Here is a 27,234-nt window from a genome sequence, read left to right as displayed (position 1 = left end):
CGTCCGCTCGGACAATGTCGGACGTGTCAAAGTGCTTCTCGCACACATGTGTCCACTTTGACTCAAAGCTGAAACGCGAGTCCTCTTTCTGAGGTATCGAACGCTTCCACTTGTCTCGCTTGATGGCATCAGTCGGCAACGCGAAAAATGATACCTTTTCACCAGAATTATCATATCCTGAGCGACACGCTGGGATACAACACGTCTGCGGCATGCATAGATTAGCCGAAATCTATTCACAGTCTAAGGATCTGCTCACATCTGCTATGACATGTAAACAGGAAAGGAAGAAGCGTCTACACTGGTCAAAACAAGGCAAAAGAAGAGGCATGTACCCGTATCAGCTGGCGTTTTCTCCCCAAGTAGCGACGCGCGCGCCTCCGTGCGGCGGCAGTTCTCCCTAGGCCAACCTGACCTATTGTTCTCCGGCGGAGTTTCGTGACCAGAGAGAGTATCAATGGACCGTGCTTACGGCTACCAATGGGAATGGACACAACTCAGATGCCGTACAAGATGTCTCGGGAAAAGAAAGTGTGGTTGAAGGAAGAACTGAGAGGCATGGTGGAAGCTGGAATCATTCGACCATCAGTTTCTTCGTTCGCTTCACCTATCACTATCGTTCCCAAGGGAGATAGATCCTGGCATTTGTGTACCGATTACTGGCTCATAAACAAACAGACTGATCTCTTCCCGTACCCGATGCCAAAAATTGATGACATGATTAATGAAACCGGCGGTTGTTCAGTCTTCTCGCGCATCGATCTGTCGAAAGGCTTTTGGCAAGTCCCTATAAGAGAGGAAGATAGGAAGTACACAGCATTCGCCACGCCCTTCGACCTCTATGAATACAACCGCTTGCCCTTCGGATGGAAAAATTCCCCATCCTGGTTTCAAAAGTTGATGAACTCTGTCCTCAAACCGCATCTCGGAAAATTCTGCAATGTCTGCATAGATGATATAATAGTGTACTCGAAATCCATCTAAGACCGCCGGGATCACCTATCTAAGGTACTCTGTCTGATGCAGACCTACGTATTAACATTAAGAAGAGTGCATTCTTTCATGACAGCGTGGTGTTTCTTGGCCGGATGTTCGACGGCCGGACGAAATTAACCAAGCAGGAATCCATTGCACGCATAGAACAGCTGCCAAGGCCTACTGACGTTAACTCTTTACGCGTTTTCTTGGGCTTCGCCGGACATTTCCGTGCCTTCATTAGGAACTTTGCAAGCAGGGCGAAATGCCTCGCTGCGCTTACCCAGAAGGACGTCCCTTTCTTTTGGACACCGGAATGTGAAGATGCCTATAACGACCTGAAGAGAGCTATTGCGTCGGACCCAGTTCTCACGCTTCCTGATTTTGACCTGCCTTTCGAGCTGAACACCAACGCTTCCCATTTTGGCACGGGAGCAGTATTGTACCAACGGCACGACTCGGAGCCAGCAGTGAAACAATTGCATGTCATAGGATATTACTCCTACACCTTCAGCAAAGCTGAAATAAACTACTCGACGACGGAAAAGGAAGCGCTTGCTGTCATCATGGCATCACGGTACTTGAGGACTTTTCTTGAGGGCAAACCGTTTGAGCTCTTCATGGACCATCAGGCATTAACATACCTCCTCAGTCTTTCTGAGCCAAGAGGGAAGATAGTCCGATGGATTAATGAGCTGCAGCAGCTTGACTTCGAGGTTATACATCGACGAGGTCCGCATTTGACAGATGCCGACGCGTTGTCAAGGCTGCCTAACATCGGATCGGCGGAGGTCCTTCAGGCAAACTATGTGAAGCTGTGGAAGAGCACCGAGGATCTGCAACAAGTAGAGGGGAGGTTCATGGTGCCTGAGACCTTAGTTCCCAAAATATTGTACCTCTACCATGACAGCCCCGAGTCCGGAGGACATGATGGCTTCTGGAAGACCTACCACAAGCTGCGCAAACGCTTCATTTGGGGGCACATGAAGAGAGATATAAGAGAGTACGTCAGGACTTGCCAGAAGTGTCAGATAAACAAGGCCAATTACAGACCAAGACCTGACCAAATGACAATCACTCGCCACGCAACAATTGCTTTTGAGAAGATTCATCTGGATTTTGCAGAGTTAAAGAAAGAAACGGAAGGTGTAGGCCGCACACAGTCATGCTTGGTGGCCATTGACGAATGTACGAGGATGGTCGCCGCAAAACCAGGGAAAGAAGACACCAACAATGTCCTGGCATTACTGGAGCGGGATAGCTTCCGTAACACGAAGTGCATTGTTTCAGACAATGGGGCCGCGTTTACAAGCAAGAAATTCCACTCATGGGCCTTACAAAGGGGTATCACTTCGAAGACGTCATCCCCATATCATCCATCGGGCAATGGGCTTGCAGAGCGGGTCATCCGCGATATTATGCAATACATGGCTATGTATCCCGATTTCAAGGGCGGGTGGAAATGCTGCCTAGAGGCTGCAGTTAATCACCACAATAGGTCGTTCACGGCAGGTCTCAGGTGTAGCCCACACTTTGCAGCTCATGTGAGAGCTATACTAGCAGCACTAAGCACTGCTTCAGTTCACGCTTCAAAATGATCGCTGCATTGCTGTGATCACTAATTCCATTCGCTATGTCACTATATCACTATTTGCTATATCACTATTCGCTATATCACTATTCGCTATATCACTATTCGCTATATCACTATTCGCTATATCACTATTCGCTATATCACTATTCGCTATATCACTATTCGCTATATCACTATTCGCTATATCACTATTCGCTATATCACTATTCGCTATATCACTATTCGCTATATCACTATTCGCTATGATCACTAATACCTGACACTCCGACTAGCAACTTTGCTAGCCATTCAGTTAATGTCTTATTCAGCTGGAGGAGTGTTCTTGCCGATACATTGTCAGATATAATCCAGTGAAATCTGTCGCAATATGCCGTCGCCGGCATGTCGCGGCATCAGCCGTTGAACTTCATTGTCTGAGTTACACACCAACATAGCCAAGCAGTGTCATAAAACCACCACAATTTATGGTCAACTTACCAATCATCGAGATAAACAAGAATTAGCCGATGCACACTACAAACACGGACGATGCAGACACGCAAGTTTGAGTTTATCCGTGCTCGGCGCCTCTTGTTTTGTCACCATATGGTGATCAACAACGCCGATTAAGTTTGCGTCCGCTGACATATCAGCGTGCACTGAAACAATACGTGACTAGCGTAAATTTTATCTGACTATAAAATGCACAGTTGCGCGCGGGCAACAACCAACAGCAAACTGTGCTAACCCAGCCATAACATTGCAAGCACTCGACGAACTAACCAACATGCCGCCCTGCTAAGCCAAATGGCTGCTAAAACGTGTCTTTCGTTTGCTAACACGACTTGGACACATATCGAAAACCGCTGAATTTGAGTGGTTAAATAGTGATGTTATGTTCTTAATCACTGCGTATCATCTTACGAAGCAGCATTTTCTCTGGTTTACCTTGTTTCCAGAACATGAATCCATCCCATCCCAAAGTTGGCAATACGAGAACATGAATTTTGCGAACGGGGGTTTCACGACCGGGGAATATCGAGGTCCTCCCTTATTCATCACTTGACATGAAAAAGCAGGGGGAAAGAAAGAAAAGAGAACTGGTCAGCACTGACCTGGATAGAAGCACGGTCGCCGCTTCTGACTCTATGACATCACCAATGAAGTTTTTTTCTTCTCCTCCTCGTTTAACCCTGAAGAGCGAGTCGAGCGGGAACGAGTGCGGCGATGTTCAAGTGACTTTTTTTTTCTACGAAAAATATTGCGTACAGAGAAAATTTTCGTGTTAATTATCCAGTTAAGTTACCTGCTTCCACAACGCGTTCGGAACGGAAAATTTTTTAGATGACTTTCTGAGCTCCTTTAAACTGTGTATGCCACTTGAATGTCCAACTGTGGCTGAGAGTCTTCTTACTACTGTATTTCAAGATGTCTGTAAATTTAAGATGGTTCTGCTCCTCCCACTAAAAACTTCATCAGACATGATGTTCCACACATGGGCCAATGGTCTGTTTGCCATTTTAAATAATTCTCGCTTGGCCCTATATAGGAGCGCTTCCTCCACCACTGGATGACCATGACTCATGATCAGAGGTGGGCATCCTCACAAGGGCAAATGAGGGTGAGGGTGCCCTCACCCTCACATCACCCTCACCTCACGCACATTGAGGTGAGGTGAGGTGAGGAAAAATTCTCCAAAGAGAGATTGAGGTGATGTGAGGAGAGGAAAATGTTTCGAGAGGGAGGTTGATGTGAGGTGAGGAAAATTTTCGAGGAGGAGGTTGAGGTGGGGTGACGAAAAATTTTTGAGAGGGCGGTTGAGGAAATGTGGAGCGGCTATTTTCAATTGCGCGATCTCTTAAAAGGACACCGAGAGCCAGCTTTTTCTATTACCAATGTAGCAGAAATGTTACTGTCAGCATAGGCTCTCTACTCCAAAATGTGTTCGCTGTAAGCGCGTTAGTTCCAGACTTTTAGTTGAGTCAGATACATGATAGACGTGTCAGATCAGATACACGTACAAGTGAATATAGCTTATGTGTGCTTTATATGTATTTAGCTCACATTTCAACACAATCAAACTAGTCAGTTGAGTCACATACATGATGTGAGACACATGAACAACTCAGTATAGTTCCGTGTGCTTTGAGTGTTTAGATTTCAACAAAGCCAAACTAGTCAGTCTGTAAGCAGATGTCTTTCACGTATTATTTGGAACGATAGTACATGACAACCAATGGCCTTATCAGAGACTGATGTAAGAAATGGAGGCAACAACACGCGCTTTAAGTGCAATAAGCGCAAATAATGGCATATATTCTGTATTGCCACAAGTTGAAATATTGAGCTTTTAGTACGGCAATGAAGTTAGGTGAAAAGGCACAAGAGGTCTGTGTCTACATAAAGTAATTTAATTAGTAAGTCAACACATAAGTCACTAGTAATCCGTACAGCACATCTACCTGATTGCTTCAAAACAAGGGTCATGAAGAAAAGGTCCCCGAATTCCAGCTACAAATGAATACGTCTGCTATTTAAATAATATTGATCGATACTATAAAGTCATAACCGACAAAAATGCAAAATGGACAAGTAATTAGAAGTATAGCTGCATACCAACCCGAAAACGACTTCCGCTGCTCCATTATCATTCTCGCTTGAGAGATACTCGATAAAAGCCATTCCTGCCTTGTCAGTATGGAAAACAACTCAAAATTGCTCGGTCTGTGCAACTTCTCTACCCATGTACCCTACGTCCAATTTTTACTTATTGTACATGTAGTGGATACTTGTTGCAAGAAAGATGAACCAGCAAGGCAATGAATCTTAGCTGTGGGTACTTGTAACTTGTTGTCAGGAATCAACCAACGAAGCAGTAAAAAGCCAACTGCAACGTATACGCCTACCCACTCCTAATACCTTTTTGATTCCGTGTTAGCACCACGAAGCAACTGTGGCTATGAGCAACGCCACTCCTAATTGAAAGAGCAATTTTGAAGTGAAAATGTTTTACAGAAACTGGTTAAGGTGAGCTCGACGAGGCAAAAATTATAACAAAGATGAATATATTTTAGAAAGAAGGTTGAGGTGAGGTGAGGTGAGGAAAATACTTCAGAAAGAAGGTTGAGATGAGGAAATTTTTTCAGGAAAAAAATGAGGTGAGGAAAAAGTGTTCTGGAAAATGGTGAGGTGAGGAAAATAATTTTAAAATGAGGTTGAGGTGAGATGAGGTGAGGAACGAAGTCCCCCCAAAAAATGAGGTGAGGTGAGGAAAAACATCTGTGACAAAAATTGAGGCGAGGGCAAAGATCATGAGGGCATTTGCACACCTCTGCTCATGATGGACATGCTTGGACATGCCATGATGGAGAATGATGTGATGTTGAATGGTCGCCTATGATGTGATGTTAAAGTTGGTGCCGAATGATGGTTTTTGTAGTTGATGTCCAGTGATTGGTTAGTGCGTTGATGGGCTGTAGTATTTAATTTCTAGAAAAGCGTTGACCTATGGACAGCACACACTTGCCGCTTCACACCATGGCTTACAAGTTGCGCATGAATTTACTCCTATTTCTATGAAGCGAACAGTCCGAGTTTGGCTTAAAGGAAAAGATCTTTGAAATACGTACGTCTTGCAAGAACATTTGACTCCAAACAACTCTCCTGCGAGTACTTTCGCTCGGAATCGACATATTTCCAGAATTATTCGTACTCTCATTTCCCCACCCCAATATCGCACATATACCTTTCAGCCTGCGATTTTCAAACCGTATGGATTCCATTGGTTTTTAATGCCGATAGCAAATTATCGAGCTCGAGTCGACGAAAGTGAAGCACAGTTTTGGTAAACCTAGGAGTACATTGTCCAGGGAGAAGAGATATCTACCAATTGATGCTTAGAGAGCGAACTGTCCCTTTAAAGGTGGTGTACGGACAAAAAACTCAATTGAACTGAAGGTGCGATCAGATTAGTGGGTGCCCGAAATACGTGTAACCGGAATATGTCGTTTATAAACAGTCGCAAACATTAGAAAATGAGCTTAAGCGGATTTTGCACCCGGCAACAGTGTGCGGTCCGACTTCACACGAGTCTGTTATGAAGGCAGGCTGTCCAACAAAATGCGGTCAAGGCCACAAAATGCGGTCTTGAAACGGATCTCCATGTGCATATCACGTTAACCTTCGAATTTTGGATTCCTCCCGGACACCGCCTTTAAATGTCTGGTATGTGTAAATCTGTACCTGTAACATATACTGTGAACCCCGATTTCCATAATTTTAGTACACACTGTTGGTGGCAGCATCAACGTAAAGGCATCTCTGCGTTGCAGACTTCTGAGTGGGCGATTCTGGTTTGTTATTCTGATAAGTGTACGTACGACTGCTTCCTTTTATTTCCGTTGCAGGCAAACTAACAGATGAACAAATTCAAATGGGTTATAAAGCCCTGAGTAAAATAGAAAATTGCATAAAAGAAAATAACCAGCATGATCTACTTGAGGCCTGCAATGAATTTTACACAAGAATACCACACGACTTCGGGTAAGATTTGAGCTTATATGTAAAATGTTTTGACAGCTACTCATGTCAACAAGGGGTGTTGCATGCTCCACTGCTTTAAAAAAAAAGCGTTAGACAGCATTTTCTATATCCTGAAGTGTTTCCTGTGTCTGCTGTACAACAGGTTGCTTGTATTTATCAAATTTAATTTGTAGTTTATCAGTTTATGTAGTCTATCTATGATAATTTGTAGTCTATCAAAATGTGGTGGCGTATAGTGTAACACGCATCTCTGTTAAAGCATGAAGCGACCACCAAAGATAACCACATTAGATGAGGTGTCAAGGAAGGTGAAGCTCCTCGAAGTGAGTACAATTTCTTCACTACTGACAGCTGACATTGGGCTGCTTTCGTGTGCGTACACTACGTCCAACTGATATACTCAAGGAAGTGTAGCCCGTTCAGAGCATCATAGTTGTCTCGCTAACATAAAGTCACAAGTTATTAATTAATTATTATTGTTCTTGTTGTTCAGAAGTTGATTTGTTAACAATGTGTTGAACTTCAGGCTCTGTCTGACGTTCAAGTCACCATGGATCTGATGAGGAAGGAACGAGAACTGAAAAACAGTCATCCGTACGACAAGTTATACTTCTCCCTCGGTTGTTCCCTTTGCAAACTCGAACCTGGTGGTGAAGAACACAACGTGAGTTTCACAGGGAAGTGTTACGTACAGGAAATGTTACTCCCAGGAAGTGCTCACCTCAGTGAGCCCTCTAGTATTCTCTCGTGAAATATTATTTTAGTTCAGCTGTGGTAAACATCTGGTGTTACTTCAGGATCCATAAAACAGTGTAAAATCGGGCGATATCGGGTGGAAAATGAAAAACTCTCGCATTTTAGATTAGCACAAAATGTGGAACAGCCGATGTGAATGTGCAGTGCTTTGCGTCCTCCAGTGCCTGTATTGGTGGCCGAATTGTCACTTTGCCATGTTAGTTTTCGGGTTTTGCCCTATGGGACGATGATACAAATCGGCAGGTAAAAAATAGGTCTAACCCTAGAACACAAGGCCCTCAGTATTTACCTTTCCTGTGTGTAAATTCAATGCACAGTGACGGCCATTGCAGTTTCTCCTGGTGGTGTGAAGCTACTTACGATGTGCCACATATGTTTCCAGATGCAGGAATGCCTCCCCACTAGTACCTATTTCAATGAGATGGGTCTTCTACACACATGAGTATTTGAGCAGTGTGTTTCTGGCTAGACACATCGTGTGTCCCCTAGCTAATAAATATCACTTGACGGCTGGTCAGGCCACATTACTAGATTAGGAAATCTTGTGCAAAGAAATTCATTCATTATCAGATATGTCGGCTGTCATATTAGAGAGAGATGTCATATTATCATATCAGTGCCATATTTCTGTTGAGAATATTTAGAAAGAACAGGGGAAATGCACACTTTGTATGTTGGTGCAATGGTCGTACATATCTTTTTGCCCTATTGTTGTGACCAGTCTACATTACTAGAGCCTTAAGTTTTAGGGCTTAATCTGATTCTTTCCCAAATTTGTACCCCGAATTGAAGGTTGCCTGTTTAGGGTGAAACTATATTTTACCCAGCAAATTGCCCTCACTGGGATATCTGTAGGAATGCACTAACTTACTTGTTTTGCAGATGCAGTCACATCACGTTTATACCAAGCCACTACAGTTAGTTTGAGTAACTGAGCCCTATTTGTCCCCATTTTTAGCATACAGGAAGTTTTTTCACCCAAATTTGTATGAATTTAGTGCACGTTTATTTACCCGGTTTTTACCCTCCGAACTGGGAAAAGAAAAGTCCTGAAAACTTCAGGCTCTATACATTATTGCCGACCAATAACACATGGCATTTCACATTATTCACGTTGTTGTAAAGTTGGTGAAATGGCAACAGGCTAAACCCGTACACTTCTGCATCTCGGTACCAACCATAACTGATATCCTAAGACATAAACACTGACGAGAGACACACACCACTGCTGCCCCATGCTATGCACTAGCTTTAGTCCCCTTTGCGTTGGATAGAAATCATGGGTTGAGAAACTCCCCCAGTGTATTCAATCCTACAGGACCATCCCTCACTGCGAGCAGAATTCATGTAGAGGAATGCATTCTCCCCTGTGTTTGGTGGCTACGAACACTCCAGAGCACTGAACAGTTTGACCTGTAGCAACCTGTTGTAGCAGCGTGGACAGCTGCCCCAGCTGGCAGTGTAAAAAAGAGTGCACAGATTGAAGACAATATATTCAGTGTTTACGGCAGAATCTGTGCATCTTGGCCTGAGTGGATGCACGTTTGAGTGGAATGCAACATGAGACACATGAACTACAGTGACGTAAATTTGGGGGGACTCTGAAGTCACGATATTTAGCCAGTAGTGGCACTGCTCAGAAGGAGAACGGTCTCTGTTCAAAATCTCGCCAGCTCTCATCCTGAGGCTCTTCCCAAAACAGTAGAAAATACTACCAAATGTACAGGGTTTGCCAAGATAAACTTCGGGGTTTGTAATGGAGATAAAACAAATAGAAACAGTGTCTGGAAACTAAAGTAGATGTTAGAGGTTGTATTATGCCACAAAATTTTATGTCAAGTGGACAAGTGGAATTGAGTGGTTTTATGAACAAGTGGAATTGAATGCAGATGACTACTGTGCGAAGACATCTGCATCGCCACGTTCGACCATGTCACCACTTGACGGAAGGAGCTAAAACACAGGTATAGCCGATAGGAAATGTTGGGCAGCGGCGTTTTTTTTTTTTTTTTTTTTTTCATTTTCACTATTTATCCGCAATGAAACGGACCAATTGGCAGTATTGACATAAAATTTTAGTCAATAATACGTCCTTTAACACCTACTTTACCTTCCCGACACTGTTTCTATTTGTTTTATCTTTGTTACAAACCCCGAAGTTTATCTTGGCGAACTCTGCACTACCAAGTGCCAGACAGTTTACTCAAGTACATCGTAAAATCAGTCTGTAGTGGCTCACGTTTTGCTACTACTTCGTTGGTGACTAATAACACTTAAACGGGCACCGATGTGTAAAATTCCTCCTTGTGGAATCAGATGCCATTACCTTGAGAGCAGTATAAAAGAATCGGGATTCATCAGTTACGTCGTTTGTGATTCATGCGCAAATGAAGCCGCATTTAGCGCTTCACCTTCTCCCCTCCTCAAGAAGGGCGGCAATGCGGAGGGGCCTGTCATTGGTCTCGTTAAATCATTTGCCCAATGATTGCGGGAGATCATGTGAGGAGACCAGTAACAGGCCGCTCCACATTGACTCTCTTCATGAGAAGGAGAGAAGGTGAAGCATTAAATGCGTTTTTTTTCCCGCATGAATCACAAACGGAGTGATCGATCCTTTTGTACTGCACTCAAGGGAATGTGATGTTATTACATGGGGTGGTCAAAGTGACCATCACTGAAGGTTGGGACGAGGTACTAATGTGACACGGCCAGGAATTGCAACACAGAAACAGTTCGTAAATGGGTTTAATGCCACTGAGTGGTGAAAGATGTTAATGGTGATGAACCTGGGCCAAGCAGACTCCGAGCCTTGTGGAAATACACAGAAACCAAGAAGGAAACGGCGAGCCTTGAAACGGTGGAGCTCAGCGGTTGAAGCGATGCCTGGAAAACTATATCGGAGTGGTAAGGAAAGGTCTGCAGAGGGTGATGTGTTTAAACATGTCTGTGGTAGCAGCCTGTCTGGGGGTCCAAGGTCTCTCATGTCTCCCGCAGGATGTCCTCACGAGGATCTGTCTCGTCCTCTGCCGCCTTGATGCACATATCGATGCCGCTGACCCACATACCCGCACTGTCCCTTGGCACCAACTCTTGACAGGAATCATTCATTACGCAAGGGGAGACTCTTGCATTTTTGTGCCTCTTTAAACAAACTATATACATCATTTCGAGGCTCTTGTGTATAGAGAAAGAACAACACCCGTTGAGATGTTGTTTGTGTATGTCCCTTCATGTCCCTCGTCTCTGGGTTTCGTTATCATGGATACTTACCACCAGCTCGCTTGCCACTTAACCATCCTTTCAAGAATGCCCGCATTGTGCACTGCCTTCCATGCCATGTATTGAATATTCCTTCCTACCATATATTGAAAACTACTAGGAAGGCATGCGACACGTCTTATCCCATGTAACGCCCTCGGTGGCTCAGTTAGTCGCGTGTTCGCCTACTGTTCCCAACGTCACGGGTTCGAAGAGCTACATGGTGGCTGGGTACAAGTTGCTTTGACACGCCGTCTTCCGCGAGGGAAGTTAAAAAATGTGTGGTGTGTGCTGAGGTTTCAGCGCACGTTACAGAACCTTTGGATGGGCAGAATTAATCCGCAGACCGACCACTGCGGTGTCGCTCAGGCTCATAGTTGTCTGGTGACGTAAAGCCACAAATTATTGTTATGTTATCCTGTGTTGCAAGGACTCATTTTTCTGCGTAGTCAATGCCCTCTGAATGCATACTCAGAGCCTTGCATTTTAGGGTTAGACCTGATAAAATGGCTCAGAACTACCATTGCTTTCACAACCAAGAGTGGTTTCGGTGTTTGCTAATTCTCATTGATAGCTCTCGGTGATTCTGACTAGTACTCTTTTGATTTCAGCTCATCTCCACGTACATGAAGAACACGCATGGAAAGACCCACACGGAATACAACTTAGAACTCATCTCTGTCTACAGAGTGCACCGTAAAACGGAAGTGTCTCAGTTCAAGGAACTTCCAAATCGGATGCTGCTTTGGCATGGGTCACGAGCTTCAAACTGGACAGGGATATTGAGTCAAGGGCTTCGCATTGCCCCACCTGAGGCTCCTGTCACGGGTTACATGTTCGGCAAGGGAGTTTACTTCGCAGATTGCGTCAGCAAAAGTGCTAATTACTGTTTTCCACATCTCTACAATAACAAGGGGCTTTTGGTGCTCTCCGAGGTAAGGCTGTTGTGGAGTATTCTTAATAGATATTCAGCTTTAAACTGATGTAAAAAACTGCACATTGGTACTTTTTTTAGGAGTAGAGTATTTAATTATTAATTCGTTCTTGTAGTAAATATTCTGTATTTCCGTTGGAAACAAAAGAAGTTTTTAGGTAAGCTGGATTTAACCCATGTTGCACTAAGCCCCGCAGCATCGTTCTGGGTTCAGACAAGGGTTGCAACGTGTCCGGAAATCCTAAGTGGATGCGAAATGTTCAGAAATGGACGTGGTGATTGCGCTCGTCGACATAGTCATCAAAATTAGAGAAATACACAAAATAAACACAGCTGACAACATGAAAATGCAAATTTAACTTCACCATGACCTGCCAAGCACTTTGCAACTTTGCTGGAGCAAACCGTCTCCTCTTAGAGGCAGAGAGCAGGTGGTCACTGTGCCCACAATAAGTGTTTCCCTCAAAATTTGTTTTCTTCCTTAACACTGCGAAACGACGAACTACGTGTAGTTAAAGGGGCAATAAACAGGCATGCGAGGCACACTTTATTTAATTGCATTATGATAAGTTGCTGACTGTGAACGTTTTCAAAAAATTGTTGTCGCAAAAAAGTAAATAATGCCTCCATACCGGCTGCATATTCACTGCACTCTTTCGCCCTCATGCCCCGCCCTGCGATGTCCTGACGACAATAGCGACACGTGATTTTGACGTCTCACATCATCAGCCATTTAGAATGTGGGGCGCTTGCACACTAATTTTGTTGTAATATTGAGAAGTGAGGTCAATTCTAAACGTACGTATTCCCACTTGTCCAATCCAAGATAGCCAGTTCAAACCATACCAAAAACCCTCAATATTCCATTTCACGTGCGCACTATGTTTTCAGCACTGTATTGCTCCGCGAGGTCACCGCGATGTTCCCGCAACCGGTTCCCTCATGAGCTACTGTTTTTCTCAGTGGGGTCCGTCATTGGCTAGGAGAGCGAAATCTCCCCCACTTCCAGCGCCTAGAATTCAGTGTTGCTATACGTTGGAACATGGTGACGTGAGCCGGTTGCAAGGATTAGGAGAGGCTCACGCGGATTTTGCTCTTTGAATGGCATTGTTTCGTGTTAAAGACGCTAGCTACAAGCAAAAGAATTTCATATTTGGATATTGTGAGCTATGTTCTTTCATTGAGCATAATAATTGGAGAATGTTCCTGTTTTGTGCCCTTTTAATAGCCCTGGAAAAAAAGCCCTGGAATGCTACTTTAAACGAGGGAAGGGCAACACTGTTTACCACCAGCACATCTCACGCGGCATAAGCTATGACAGGCCCACCAGGAGTTTGATAATTGCTACAGACAAAGGTGACAACCCTAGTTAAGGGGGCTTCCGCTTGTCGCGACTTCATTCTCCTAGTATCTGTGCAATGAAAAAGGCCACCTGCATGGACATCATTGTGGTCATATCACGCTTCCCTATTCATTCATCGTCTAGTAATCGTCCCTGTAACGTTTAGCAACCTCAGAGTGACTGTCTCATCCTGCTTTAAATGAAAGACAAAGAGAATTTGGATGAGGGATTTGAAAGAACACTGAATCGCAAGATGGTTGATTTGTGTAGTTGGCTTGCCTCAAAGAAGAGGTATTCAGGTACTAAATAATTTCTGACTATGTGAAGAAAGTTGTATACTACTTTCAAGTGCTGTTAGAGCCTTAGTGAACAAGAATTGCTCATTGGCAAAAGAATGTTCTGAAACCAGTTCCCCGGAGCCTTTCATGCATCTGCGGCATGCACTGGTGTACACCAGTGATGTTCACACTACCAAGTGACCCCAGTGCTTACTATGCGTCGTCGCTTTGCATCCTCATAAAATGTCCAGTCGTGGAATGAGACAGATGAGACATGCCATATGCATGTGCGATTTGTGATAACGAGATACAAATTATTGTTTGTTGGCTTGCTATGTCCTGCCTGGTTGTGCTCGGCCTAGCCAAACAGGTTTCACACCAATTGCTGTAAGTTGGTGATGGGCAGTACTTGGAGTACCAAGTGCTCAAGTATTCAACTGGGCATGCAGACACAAAATCTGGAACATATCCAGCAAGTTTTGTTTCTAGAAGGCAGATGCAGTTTTTTTAAACAAGAAAATGGATTGCTGTTCCTTCTCATGGTATACCAAAAGATACGCGGATGAATAAATCGGGAAATAAAACTACTTTTCACTAGCAGTTCTGGTTGCCTGTGCCATCTGTTACACTTCATATTCATTAGTAACCACTAACTACATGGGCTTCAGAACTAGCATATGGAAAAAATGCTTAAATTGGCATTTAGCCAATCAAAACATAACTGCTTTATCAAATTTTATCACCACGAAACAGTGACACGCAGCGCTACGCAAATGTTGCAATGTATGAAGTGCTTTTCCCAGTACTACTTTGTACTTTACTTCATTTACAGTTTAGTAATTTGTACAGTACTTCAAGTACCACCGATGTCAAGTACTTTACTTTAAGTACAATTTCAGGGTACTTTGCCCATCACTGCTGTAAATGTATTTAATACAGTCAAACTCCTTTATAGCGAACACCTTTTTAACGAAAATACCACTACAGCAAATTTTTTTGCGGTCCCGCTGGAGCCCTATAGGTCCAATAGTGGACATCCCTTTCAACGAAAATACCTTTACTGCAAATTTTTTTTGCTGTCCCCTGAGTTTCGTTGTAAAGGAGTTTGACTGTATTTTGCTGCAGTTTTTAGAGATAAGTGAGTTCACAATTAAAAAGAAAGTTTGCTAAAGCAAAGTTTGTTACTTTCTGCTCAGGTGTCCCTTGGTAAATGTAGGAAACTCTACAGTGCAGACTACAATGCAGATACATTGCCCAAAGGCCACCACAGCGTCATGGGAATGGGAAAAAATGTACCCAATCCAGATGAGTTCAAAACAATGTGAGTGGGAGATATTTTCTGTCAGAAATACCCTGTGCAGTGTTGTGTGGTGGTGTCCTTGTGCTAACAGCCAATAAGGGGCTTTTCTTCCGATTTCATGTTTGTGTTGGATGTTTGTAACAACGAACCAAATACTTAACAAGTTAGGAAGGCATTGTCTTATGCTCTTGTTCCACTCCACAATAAGAAAGCTCGGATTCCACAAATTTTGCAACTAAAAAGAATGCTATATGCACCATATTGTTGTGAGATTACTGATCGAGCACAAATCTTTGATTACTTAGTGAGACGAGTAACTGAAAACCATGGTTTCAATCTTGTTCCTTTCTTTGCACTGGTGGTTTGTAGAAATACAGGTGCATTACTGTGAGAGTTCCTCGAGCTTGACTCATCCAGTTTTTAGGTTTTTTCAATTTCAAAATGCTTAGAAATTGGTTATCCAAACGAATCTATATTTAACATACGATAAAAGAAAATACCTACGATGAAATGCTGGTGTCATACAGTTATGATTCTTTTTCTTTTGTTTTTTAACGCTTTGGGTTGGTCATGTTGCATTTCAGCTTAAGTAAGGTTATGTGTTGAAACTAGCAATGAAGCCTTTAATGAGCTTAATTGCTGGTTTGACAATGAAAAAACGGCTAGGAAGCAAGCGAGCTGGTGAAGATGATGCATAATGTAAAACCCCGAGACTAGGGAACACGAAAGGACAGACACAAACACGAAGTCTCAAACACAGCTGAAAATTTTACTTCACATACAAGAATTATATACAACCAGAGGGAAGGGAACAACCAGTTGAGGACAAAAAGGGTCAGTTCGGGGGAACAAGAAGTCTGCTCAAGGCCGGACCGAGGATTACGGATGGGTTGCTGACACAGTTCCCACAAGAGGTTATGCATAGGGTCTCTCTCAAAAGTCTTCTGTGGGGGTCCAATTCAGAAGCCTTTACAATTGTTTCATCCCATAGAGGGAAGCAATCTGAGCATTCTTCCAAATGCTTGGCAATTTCGGAGTTTGATGCTTTATTTCCTACTTTTAATGAATGCTCTCTCAAACAATCATTTAAGCAACGCTTTGTCTGGCCAATATAACAGAAACCACAAGCTAGGGGGATCTGATAAACAACATTTGAACAACAGGGGACGAATTTGTTCCGGTGATTCTTACAGGTAACTTCAGGTTTCGCGAAAGGCATTAGGCGATCAAGACGGAAGTTGTTCTTGAAAACAAGGCTGACTTGAAATTTCTTCGCGACAGCCAACAAGTTGTGAGACACTTTGTGGAAGTAAGGTAATACAACACGTTTGGAAACAGAAGGCTTAGTTTCAGGCGAACGAGGAAGCAAGATGTTTAACAAAACATTTAAAGAAACAAGTAACGTGTTCGGGGTAACCAGCATCATTCAAACGGAGAAGCTGACTCTCCGCAGAGAGAAGAATCTGATGACAACAAGATTCTTTTACCGCATTCGATAGTATACCTGTGATCAAACCCCGTTTTACAGTTTTGGAGTGGCAACTTGAAGCGGGCAAAATGGGTTTAGCTTGAGATTTGCCGTAAGCCCAGCAAAGAACGGGTTGTAACAAAAGTCTGATATCAAGAAACTGAAGCACACCAACACTGGGGAACTCAATAGTGAACACAAGCTCTGGGGCTGCGGACAAAATTATATTCTTACATTGAGCAATAACACTTTCATTGGTAGAAACGAAAACCAGGTCATCTACAAACCTTCTTGTAACGACGTCATTTGAAGACAGAGAGGATATAAAGGACAATACAGCATTGTCAATTACACTCAAGTAAATCTCTGAAAGAACAGGCGCGATACCAGTTTACAGATACCAGTACAGATATACCAGTTTTTTGGGTGTACAATTGCCCGTCAATACTTATGGCAGTAGATTTCAGATAAAGTTCTAGTGTGCGCAAAAATTCAGTCACAGATATACCACGGTCCCTCAGTACTCTTTCTGGTCAGGAAACTCCCGCGAAAAGTTCGCTTAGGGCGCCCCGATGACACGTGGCGGCGCATCGTCGCTCGGAAGGAGACTTTCGTGTCCGCCGCTGCCTGCGCGTATCGATTGCATGTGTTTCTGCGGGTGTTTGGAAGTGAGAACTTTTTCTTTTTTGGTGCTTGCGTTTTGTGTGCGTAAACAGAGGTTAATTTTTTTAAATATCCTTGAAGTTTACTGCAATCTTTGCACTCTGTTCGTGTGTAAGAATGATCTACACAGATGAAGGAGACTGATACGAGCATGCAGCATTTTGGAATGTCTATATTCCTCGGAGCCTTAACTTTACCAGAAGTGAATGAAAGTATTTTTTTCTTTGTCTACAAAACAGCGATGACTTGGTATACGGGAATAAATACAAACCATTCGCTAATAGCCTTATTGGAGGTGTAGTGCGATGAGCGTGATTTGTGGAGCATCAATAAACACTATAAGAACCGTAAAATTTTCATATGATAGGCCTTTCAACATGATGTCAATACAATAACGTTTCTTATGGAACAACTTGCGAGGAAAGATGCAGCAGTAAACGAAGTTAGCTAATACCCGTTTACTCGTTTACGCACCCGTTTACATACCGGCTTATATATTCGTTTTTGCTGAATCGGAAGCGGGGAGAGGGAGGGATGATGTTTTCACTTTTCACGTTTTCATTTTTCTTTTTCCTTTCTGATCTGCAATACGTGAAATTTTTCTGCGGCCTATACACAACAGACTCTAGAGCTCATTCATGGCCGTGTGTAGTGCTACAAAATATTGTTTCTTTGACTTCATCATTACTTTCAAGCGAAAGACTGACTCATTAAATTTTTCTGCATTTCTCCTTACTTATCTCTTTCCGGTTATTATATTTATTTGTCACCAGATACTGCAACGTTTTTCTTGTAAATGTAGTTCTTGGCCAGTCCTAAAATTTATTTCTGAGCTATGAGAACAGTGGCCGTTCCCACATAAAACTTCATTCTGTAGCAGCACACGCCGCTACAATTTTATCATTTTAAATAGTTAGTTCATTGGAACGTCCTGGAACTGATCTGACTGATACGCCGAGGCTGTCTCCAACGCAATGAATTTGACACCTGAATCTCGTCAGCCAATTTCTATAGCTGAAAAGTGCTATTAGGGCCACACTTCAGTAAGCGGAAATTCTATCCTGTTAATTTAGTAACCCGGCTTAAATCATGTTGGAATCTCTTTATTAGAACTGGTTGGTCAGTCAGTCCAAGCCGCAAAAATAGTAGGAATACTTGAAGGGTTCTTCAGAAATATTATCGTGGGATGATCACGTGCATTATGTTTAAAGGGAACGCATGAGAGCCATTGCTATCTTAAGTCGATACATCTTCCCAAAGTGTGTAAAGATATCTACAATACGTTAATAGTGTAATATAGATCAGTTATTGTCAACCACATCGAAAAACAACATAAGTTTTTTTCTTCACCGAAAACGATCGAGTCATGCGATTTATAGCATGTGTACCTCCCGTCTCTCATACCACCAGAGACGACTTTCAGATGATCATGATTACAACGCAGGATTTCTATAAGTACTTCTTCTGAAGTCTTATGTCTTCTCTGAAATAGAATCACCTCGTAATTTTATCTCTGCTCAGATTGCAACAAACTGCATGCTACGAGGAAACCACGCGTTTGGAAAGTTTCGCCCCCACGAAATACCTACTGAAAGCGGCATTACTTTATAACACATCACGAGTTCGTGTAATTGTGTAACAGAATGAATTAATATGTTTCTCAACCGTCATTGAGAGATATGAGTGAGAGTAAAATCAACATTTTCCGTGTCAGAAAAAGACAACAACGAAAGTTGCAATCTACGTGGAAAATCTGCAAATTTACGCTAACTGAACTAAAATGTGCGGGCTGAACTCATGAACCTATTAGAGAATTATTTCTGCTCTGAACCCGAAATGAACTTTAAAAAGTAGCTGATCAAATCTTCCCTAAAAACACGCAGCGCTATGGAAACGTCGTCTGCTCCACGAGGGTGTCTCCTCCCGAACGACGCGATCGCCCGATGCGGGAGAAATTGTCCCTAAGTGACCTTGTCTATTGTATTCGAGCGGAGTTTCCAGACCAGAAAGAGTATTGAGGGACCGTGGATATACCAACTTCCGATTGAAAACGCACCAAATTATCTTCAAGAAATCGGCGTACTCTGTTGAACAACACATTCTCTTGCAGTGAATAGTACAGATCCTTGATGTCCAAGGAAAAACCAAAGCATTTCTTACCATGAAACAATTGTAAATCCGAAATAAGTTGTTCAGAATTCTTCAAAGTTAACGCGCTAGGGACGAATATAGAAGAAAACCTCTTTTGTAAAAAGGTCGAAACAAGTTTTTGCCAGGTTTGATTCTCATTGATTACGATTCTAAGCGGCATATCCACCTTGTGATCCTTGAGCAGGAACTTTACGGCGAAAGTTCCACGAGATGCAGAGCGTATACAGTTACATAGGCCAGTCAGATCATTGTCAAGAAGAATAGAGCAGATCGACCTCTTGAGCTTGTCTAAAGCATGATTATACGGTTTCAAAACATTTCCAACAGCCGCCGATCTCTTAGAGGCAAAAACACCTTCAGGTAAAACAGCGAATTTTGCAGACTTGTCAGTTTGCAACAGACATAAGTTCTTCTCAGACAATTCATTACGCACTAACTTAACAGGAGAGAGATTACGGTTTAAGGGACGGTTTTTGGAACCCAGAGTGTGCGAAATGTGGTGTACTGCCTGAATAATGAAAGACGAGGATAAGGTAGGATCAGTTATGACAGACGAGACCTTATAAATGCAAGGAGCTACATCTAAACGGGAAGGGGTTAAGTTTAAACAAAACTTAGGGCCCTTTGACAAGATCGCAGTTGTGTGGGCAGACACGGGAGCAGTAGTAGGGTTTGAGACTTCGTGTTTGTGTCTGTCCTTTCGTGTTCCCTAGTCTCGGGGTTTTACATTATGCTGGTTTGAGTCTATCCCTGTCTACTTATGTTTTGTGTTCCTGCCCCTACCTCCTCCTCAAGCTTGGGGAAATGATACCATCAACATCGTTGCACCAGCTTGCTTGCGTGTTAATGCATTTGGAAAACTTACGATTTGAAATGATTTTTCGCCTAGGTCTGATGGTGTGGTGGTTCCCTGCGGACGACTTGTCACTCTAGACAAACCAGACAAAGGCGTTGCTTATTCCCTGCTGTACAACGAATATATCGTGTACGACGTCAGCCAGATAAAAATGAAATATCTAATCTGGGTCAACTTCGCCGAACAAGCATGCTAGACAGTGCTCCTTCCGGTCACTGTTTCCAGACTTCAGCAGGAAGTATGGTGCATTTAAAGTAATCGTTTAGTTTTTTGAGCTTATGAGTGGATTGAGAAGCTGTGTTTCTTGTAGTATTCCAGCCAGTACCCCTAGAAACAATGTTATCATCTCACCTGAAGCTCTGTGTTGCCAGTACTGTGATACACTGCATGCTATGCTCATTCCTTCTAAGGTCAACTACTGGACTTGCTATTTCCACAAAATACATCTTGTGAAGTGCTGTATTGAGAAACTCTATGCTTGTTCATGTTGTGTGATGTTTATTTTTGTTCTGTGTTTTTGTTTGTAAGGGCAGCACGGAATGTGTTTTGACGGGAAGTTCACGAGGCACTAGTGAACTCTCTGCTTCTTTATACTGCTTTAGCTTAGTGTGTGTTGTTACTCTGTAGTGAACTTGATTAAAAAAGGTCACAGTTTACAAGTGTTAGAAATTTTGAACACATCAGAAATGTTGCATGCAGCCCACGTGGTTATGGCTGCTTGTTGAATGGAACGTAGGTAAACTTAATTGCGGCACCAACCAGTATAGCTTTTGTTGAAAGCACTTTGGGAAGCACCTCCAAAAAGCAGCAAAAAGCAAAGCAATTAGGGTGGCCGTGAACAAGTTGTTGAAAAAGAGCAAAAAATGTGCAGTCAGTTTTTCTTCGTGATATGATGAACCAGCTTAAACTATTTCGTTTTTAGGCCTAAGCCAAACCAATTTTCTTAAACTGGTTCCAAGACTGGGTTGAAAAAAGTTTTTTTAACACCCTAGTAGTAACGCTGCAATGTTTTGATGACCTACTGAACGATGAAAACCGGCTGAATGTTGTTTTGGGAGGCGAGATACATACACCACATGTAATGTCTTTATTGGCACATTTAACAGTGTGTGAGGTGTTTTTCATCTGTTAGTCGAATCCGTTACTTCCTACTGGACTTTATGCTTACAATGTACTCTCCCCTCAACCATATTTTTCAGTTATATTTACCAGCCATTTTGAATATCTTCAGAGTCAACACTGTTACATAATACAGTACCTGGTGTTTCTGAAGTGCCACAAGGGTTTGTGTTGGTTTCTGTACATTTTACCTGTTTGCTTTACTTTTAACTTCCAATATTGGGCAGTATAGTGCTTTGGCTTTTATATCAATGACACACATTTTTCTTTTTATGTGCGCTGATCTTTTGGTATGCGATAAGTATAATCACCTTGAATGTGTAAAAGAAACGCTGCAGAACAATGTCAGGTCTCCAAAAGTATAAGTAAAGGAAAATACCTAAACGGTTAGCTAAATTTGATGCTCCTAACTGTTTAACCAGTTTTTAAGGTATTAAATGCAAGAAGGCTTGGTGTGTAATTGTCTAGGCCTTCCAACAAGTCACTCCTGTACTAATTTCATACGAAATTTTGTATCTGGTATGTAGAAAGTGTTAAGGCAACCACCTTCCTGGGAGTTAATTTTACAATGTGAAATGGAGTATGTATGCACTGCTTCTAAAACGTGCAGTGTGAAGTGGTCAGTTCTAGTCTTGATGTATTATGCATTGATACTGTATTCTGAACATTATTATTATTATTATTATTATTATTACTACTACTACTATAAATCTCGGACACGTATGTTGTATCCACAGCAATGATAAGCAGAACCTCGAGAGCGGTTTTCAGCTTATCTTGGTAGTGGAGCCTTAGATCCTCTACTGAGGCGTTAGTGTGCCTAATCCATAAAGTCTGCCAGAACTTTTCAGTTAGCAGGGTAGCCACCTACATACTTTCTTTGCAGGAAATGTACCCTCCTCGCACAACTAATCATGACTGGTACCAAGTGACATTTTTGGCAGCAGTGTATTTAAATTCTTTTGCAGACCTCCATTAGAACATATAGCCAGTGGTATTTGGGCAGGGCTTCAAGGCACAATTGGTCTGCACCAATTGACAAACGAGTGTAGGCTGAACGTTGGTGGGTTACGTGTTGTTTATTGTGGAGGGTGCCGATCAGGTTATAGCTTGTACATGAATGTATGTTTTAATTTGATATTTTAATTCTTCTGCACGATTTAATATTTTCTTTGCACGTGTCATCTTGCACATGGTCAAAGCCCCCTAAGGGCCCTTTGCAGAACTCTTGTTGAAGCATATGCAAATGTGTTGAAATAAAAGCAAAACAAAAGACTGTTTATGGAGGCTGAGGTTACCAACTAACTAGGCAGGTGTGGAAGATCATGAGGTCACGAAGAGTTGCGCTTGACTGAACAAACACACGACCTCCTTTGACTTCAGTTGTGTGCTCACTTCCCGTCACAGGTTTCACTCTAATCTAGGGCAAGGGGGATTGGCACACCTTTCCCTATTCCCCTCCCCCTTGGGACACAGAGCTGTTAGACAATAGCTGGATGACAGCGCCTTCCTGGAATATCTTCCCATGCATGCCCACAAGGTCATAGTGAGGTCAAAAAGCCGGTCCCCCCGTGTGGTGGGCACCTCACCCATTAATACCATTGGGTAAATACAGTCGTGTCTCGATTATCCGGACACCTCTGGAGTCGTCCCTTTTTGTCCGGATAGAGAGTTTCTGGATAACCGAACCAAGCAAACATAAGGGGGAAACCCGAAAAATTTGGGAGATCTGTTTATAGCTCCACAAGGGGAAACAAGGGAAAGATCGGTACTTCAAAAATTTGTGCGAATTGAGCTGCTTGAAATTAGTAGGCACGTGTGTGACAGAATTTTGGTCACCCTGCTGTTCAGAGAAGGGTAATGTCTCAGAAAGTTGGTCCTGTGCACATGTTCTTGTCCTTTTGCAAATGTCTTTGGCACAGGCCAAAAGACAGGCGGTGCTTTTGGACGGCCTGGAAATTGACGTTCACACGTGGATTTCTTGCGCCTGGTGGATACGGGGCACCTCTTCCGCTTATCGTCTACCATCTCTACTGTGTGTCCGCACACACCAAAAGTTAGTGACCTGTGGAGAAAGGGAAGTCAAACGGCACATAATTCCCTGGTGAGGTGTAGCTCACATCCGGAATAATGCGAACACAGCACATGCCAGGGACAGAGGACGTGTACACTTTTCCCGATAAGCGAGTGAGAATGACCTAGGTCCTGGAAGATTGGTCCCCGTACTTGCTGTCCGGATACGGATAACGAATTCCAGATAACCGAGACAAAATCCAATGGTAGCAGGTTCGTTCCCGGTCATGTAGTCTGGATATCTGAACTCCGGATAAGCGAGATATGACTGTACATACAGGGTGAATAAAGTACTCTTCACATAGTTCGATTGTGCCATAAAGATATGAAAGTGTGTCAACCTTGCCGTGCACATTGTAGTGTGGTAGTGATTGGTCCTGTAGCCTTACTATTTTTTTAGTCTGTCATCATGCAGGAACAAAACTAAAAGTCGATGAAAACTTTCCACCACACATTTGATTGGTCTATCTGAATCAAAGGTAACCATTTTCTCTACCCTATATGTAACAGTAATTGAGAGATGCGTGGTTCAAACCCTGCTGCTGTCTGGCTTTTTCGATGACCGCCATACATAAGGGTCAGTTTGCAGACGACACGTGGCTTTCTTTAGCCTATAATATTTAATTACCATAGGGTTGAAATTGAAATTAGTTCCATTTACAAACAATAGTTTCAACTAGAAGCAAATACAGATCTGTTTCATATTTTCAAAGCTTCAGTAATTTTCCAATGTTGAGTGTGGATGTGTGAGATGTTGCCACCAAAAGCAGATTAACCCATCTTGTGGATACCTATGTCCAGCACTAGAACGTCGTGTTACGATTCATTCTTAAGGAGAGAAAAAAAAAGGAAAGGAAGCTACTGAATAATTGCAAGATGTATTTAAAATGGTCGCACACCTCGGAAATTTCAAACATTTTTATTCAAGCTGAATTGAGTGCTTGCTATGACACATTGCGTTTGATATTATTGCATGACTAACAATCGCTGCTCTCACATTTAAGCAACATCGTTATTTGATCTAGAAACAGCCATTCTGGGCAACCTTCAATTACTAGAAAATAAATATTCAGTCCTGCTGAAAGGTTACAAACATCATACTGTTGAAGCTGCAAAACACTTCACATTTCTGTCCTTCTGAAGGCTGCGTACGTGACATCAAGCACGTCCTTCACATCAGCATCAATCGTGCATTGTTGCGAAACACGATGCAAACGAGTGGTGCGTTGACAGGTGAATGGACGCATTCTGTACGGGCATTGTGCAATAACAAAACAGAATGTTGTTCATTGACAAGCAGAGGGCCTCAGTGATGTTCGACTGCATGGGGTCTGAAGTTTTTATTTGAAGATATCCGCGAAACACAATGTCTCCAAGAGAACAACACGCTGGCTAGTGGACTCTGCTAAACCCCTCAAACTGACTGAAAGGAAGAATACTGTATAAGTGGTTAAATTCGCGGGCTCAATAATTCGCGAATTTGTGAGAAGCCAGGATCAGACAATTATTCGCAGAACCTTAAATTCGCGGTACCGCGGTGCGTCGACCGGGGCCCTCCACCTTGAACTTCCTGGAAGAAGCTAATAAAAGGTATCACAACTGGGCAACTCGCTCAGTTTGTCTTTCTTTTGAGCACTTCTGACTGAAAGGGCCGCGATTAAGGGTCCTACTCGGCTCGTATCTATGCCACTGCCCGAACTGCCCTGTCTCCCGTCATTCTTGTCATCGCATCGAGCAGGTGCGATTGGCGCTCGATAGTGATGCGACAACTTTTACAAATACAATTACTCTGCGCGTGGCAGAGTGTATACACGCTTGCTGGATGATCCAGGCTTACAAGCAATTGGAATCACGGGACGCCTACATCTCTGCGGGATTCGTACGTGAAGGCGGGACTATTGTCTCCATTTGCAACGGTGAACAGAGCACTTTGCGAAAAAATGCAGTGTAATAGCATACGAAACCCCGTGTACATAAGTTGCGTCCACGTCCTGGGTCAAATTTCTTATATATTTACTTCACATATTTTTCTGTCATTGGTTCAAATATTTTGCGGGACTTCAAATTCGCGAAAAATAGGTCCTCGCGAAAATTACTGCTTATACAGTACCCTGAAAAATCTTGTTTGTAACCCACAGTGTCGTGGTTAACCAAATTAGTTTGCCATTTAAGTCTAACTAACTTTGTTAAGCCTTGTATAGTTTGGATTGCTTTAAGGTTGGCACATTTAACTCGCAACACACCACTTGAGAGTATTCTGTAAGGCTCTACTGTGCACTGCATCGTTTGCCTATTGCATTGACCTGCTGATGCTAGCCACATATGCCATTTTTGAATGACATCAATAGTAAGGGTAAAGAAAGTAAAATCCAATGAACTTAGAGGCTGTTCTCATAATGTTCAATCTGTCTATGACATGTCAATGGATGATCTAAACTGACCTATTGCTGCCAAGATATTGCATGCAGCTGTGAGGCCTGCAGGACATGTGAGCTTAATACCACATTTCAGCCTATGCAGATGTCCTGTGGGATTATGCCAAAATGTCACTGAGTGGCTGTTTCCCTCAGGATGTAATGTCAAGTGTTACAGCATTTTGATAGCTTATTCAGTTGTCTGGTAAAGGAGGTGGCACCATGGGAGGAATGAATTGTGACCGTAGTACTGCATTCAGCCTTGCGATGTCTGGATGCTCTCTCTCAAGGTGCCTGATGGCTTGGGAAAACTGCAGTACACCTGTTATTTTTAGAAGCACATGTTGGTTGAATTGGTCATGAAAGCCTTCAAAATGCACATGCAGAAAGAAAACTGGGACATATGTTGTATGAATTAACTTCACTAAACCAGAAAGATTTTTTTTTTGTTTCCTCTGCTATGGTTCACACCAGTTAAACCTGGTTTAGTACATGAGACTCCTACACCTTATTTGGTATTGTTGAATGAGTTCAAATTTTAAATGGATATGAAAATATTGTTGTATTTATCAACCAAAGAGTGGATGATATGCACAAACAAAACGAAGCGTAAGCTCCAGGGATAACGCCGCATACGTACAGAAAGAGAGAAAAAACGATAGAAAGAATCGGTGAAAAAGGAAAGGCTTCCGCACTCATCATCAACCCCGTTGATACCTAAACCTCACGCGCACGTGTAGTATCCTGTCTGGCACGTTTATCATCCATTGTCAGCCAAAATCTTTGCAATGGTCTGTCTATTGTGAAGATGTGTACCCTCTTAGTGCTCCGCATTAGCCGATTCAGAGTGAGTTAGTGCGCTGTGCAGCAGTGTCGTACCTTCACCGTCAGGAGCAAAACCGTAGTTTTCGATAACTTCCATCTCAATTTGTGTCACCAAAGGAAACACAATCTGCATGTGTTTCAGCATGTCATTTCCCGCGGCGAGCTTTGCCTCTTGGAGGCGAGCGTAATTTTCCGGCTGATCAAATGCATTCAAGATATCTTCAAGGGCCCCTGTAGGAAAAATGGTAAGAAGCATAAACAAGTCGTGAGATTAACTCACATAAAGAACACACATGGAACAGATTTACCCTTTGCCTTCTGAGGGCTCAAAGCATCTTTCAAGCAAGTTCCCGACATGTTTTCCCAAACGGAAACGGAAACCAACGATTTGATAACATAGGTGAAACCGAAACCGAAACAAAATTTGTGTAGCTTCAGGGGTTTCAGCTTCTGTTGCTTGAACGAGGTGGGCTGTTGCTGTCCCGGTATTGCGCATCTTTTTCGATAATGAGCTACAAGAAGCAATGGGCGCGAAAACAAACATTAAAAAGAATGCACGTACGCCGGAAACCTCCGACACACAGCGCGTCACGCCTTTTGATAAATAACATTGCACAGGGTTCCCCAAGTACCATATTTGTAATGAAAGAAAAATAATTATAAAGCAATGGCAAAAGGGCAAGGGCGTAGGCCAGCTGGTACATGGT

General features: G+C 42.8%; 2 protein-coding genes across 3 annotated transcripts in view; one reads left to right on the top strand and one right to left on the bottom strand.

The window, feature by feature from the left end:
* The window catches only part of LOC135378284 (poly [ADP-ribose] polymerase 2-like), a 35,205-nt gene extending 12,714 nt beyond the window's left edge, over positions 1 to 22,491 (top strand). For both annotated transcript variants that reach the window (XM_064611271.1, XM_064611272.1), the window contains exons 8-13: positions 6,955 to 7,090; positions 7,350 to 7,413; positions 7,617 to 7,754; positions 11,716 to 12,039; positions 14,855 to 14,979; positions 20,130 to 22,491. In XM_064611271.1, the coding sequence (XP_064467341.1) occupies positions 6,955 to 7,090; positions 7,350 to 7,413; positions 7,617 to 7,754; positions 11,716 to 12,039; positions 14,855 to 14,979; positions 20,130 to 20,292 (950 nt within the window). In that variant the 3' untranslated portion in view covers positions 20,293 to 22,491. The remainder of the gene's footprint in view (positions 1 to 6,954; positions 7,091 to 7,349; positions 7,414 to 7,616; positions 7,755 to 11,715; positions 12,040 to 14,854; positions 14,980 to 20,129) is intronic.
* Positions 22,492 to 24,191: 1,700 nt separating this feature from the next.
* On the bottom strand, positions 24,192 to 26,886 carry LOC135399285 (protein C10-like). Its single transcript, XM_064631127.1, has 3 exons — positions 26,836 to 26,886; positions 26,582 to 26,758; positions 24,192 to 26,024 (listed from the first exon to the last, which is right to left on the bottom strand). The coding sequence occupies exons 1-3, from the start codon at positions 26,882 to 26,884 to the stop codon at positions 25,897 to 25,899; spliced, it is 354 nt and encodes a 117-aa protein (XP_064487197.1). The 5' UTR covers positions 26,885 to 26,886; the 3' UTR covers positions 24,192 to 25,896.
* Positions 26,887 to 27,234: the final 348 nt, after the last annotated feature.

The sequence above is a fragment of the Ornithodoros turicata genome, chromosome 1 (assembly GCF_037126465.1).
Source record: "Ornithodoros turicata isolate Travis chromosome 1, ASM3712646v1, whole genome shotgun sequence".
NCBI lineage: Eukaryota > Metazoa > Arthropoda > Arachnida > Ixodida > Argasidae > Ornithodoros > Ornithodoros turicata.
The sequence above is the reverse complement of the archived record's forward strand: the minus strand, read 5'-3'. Positions and strand labels throughout refer to the sequence as shown.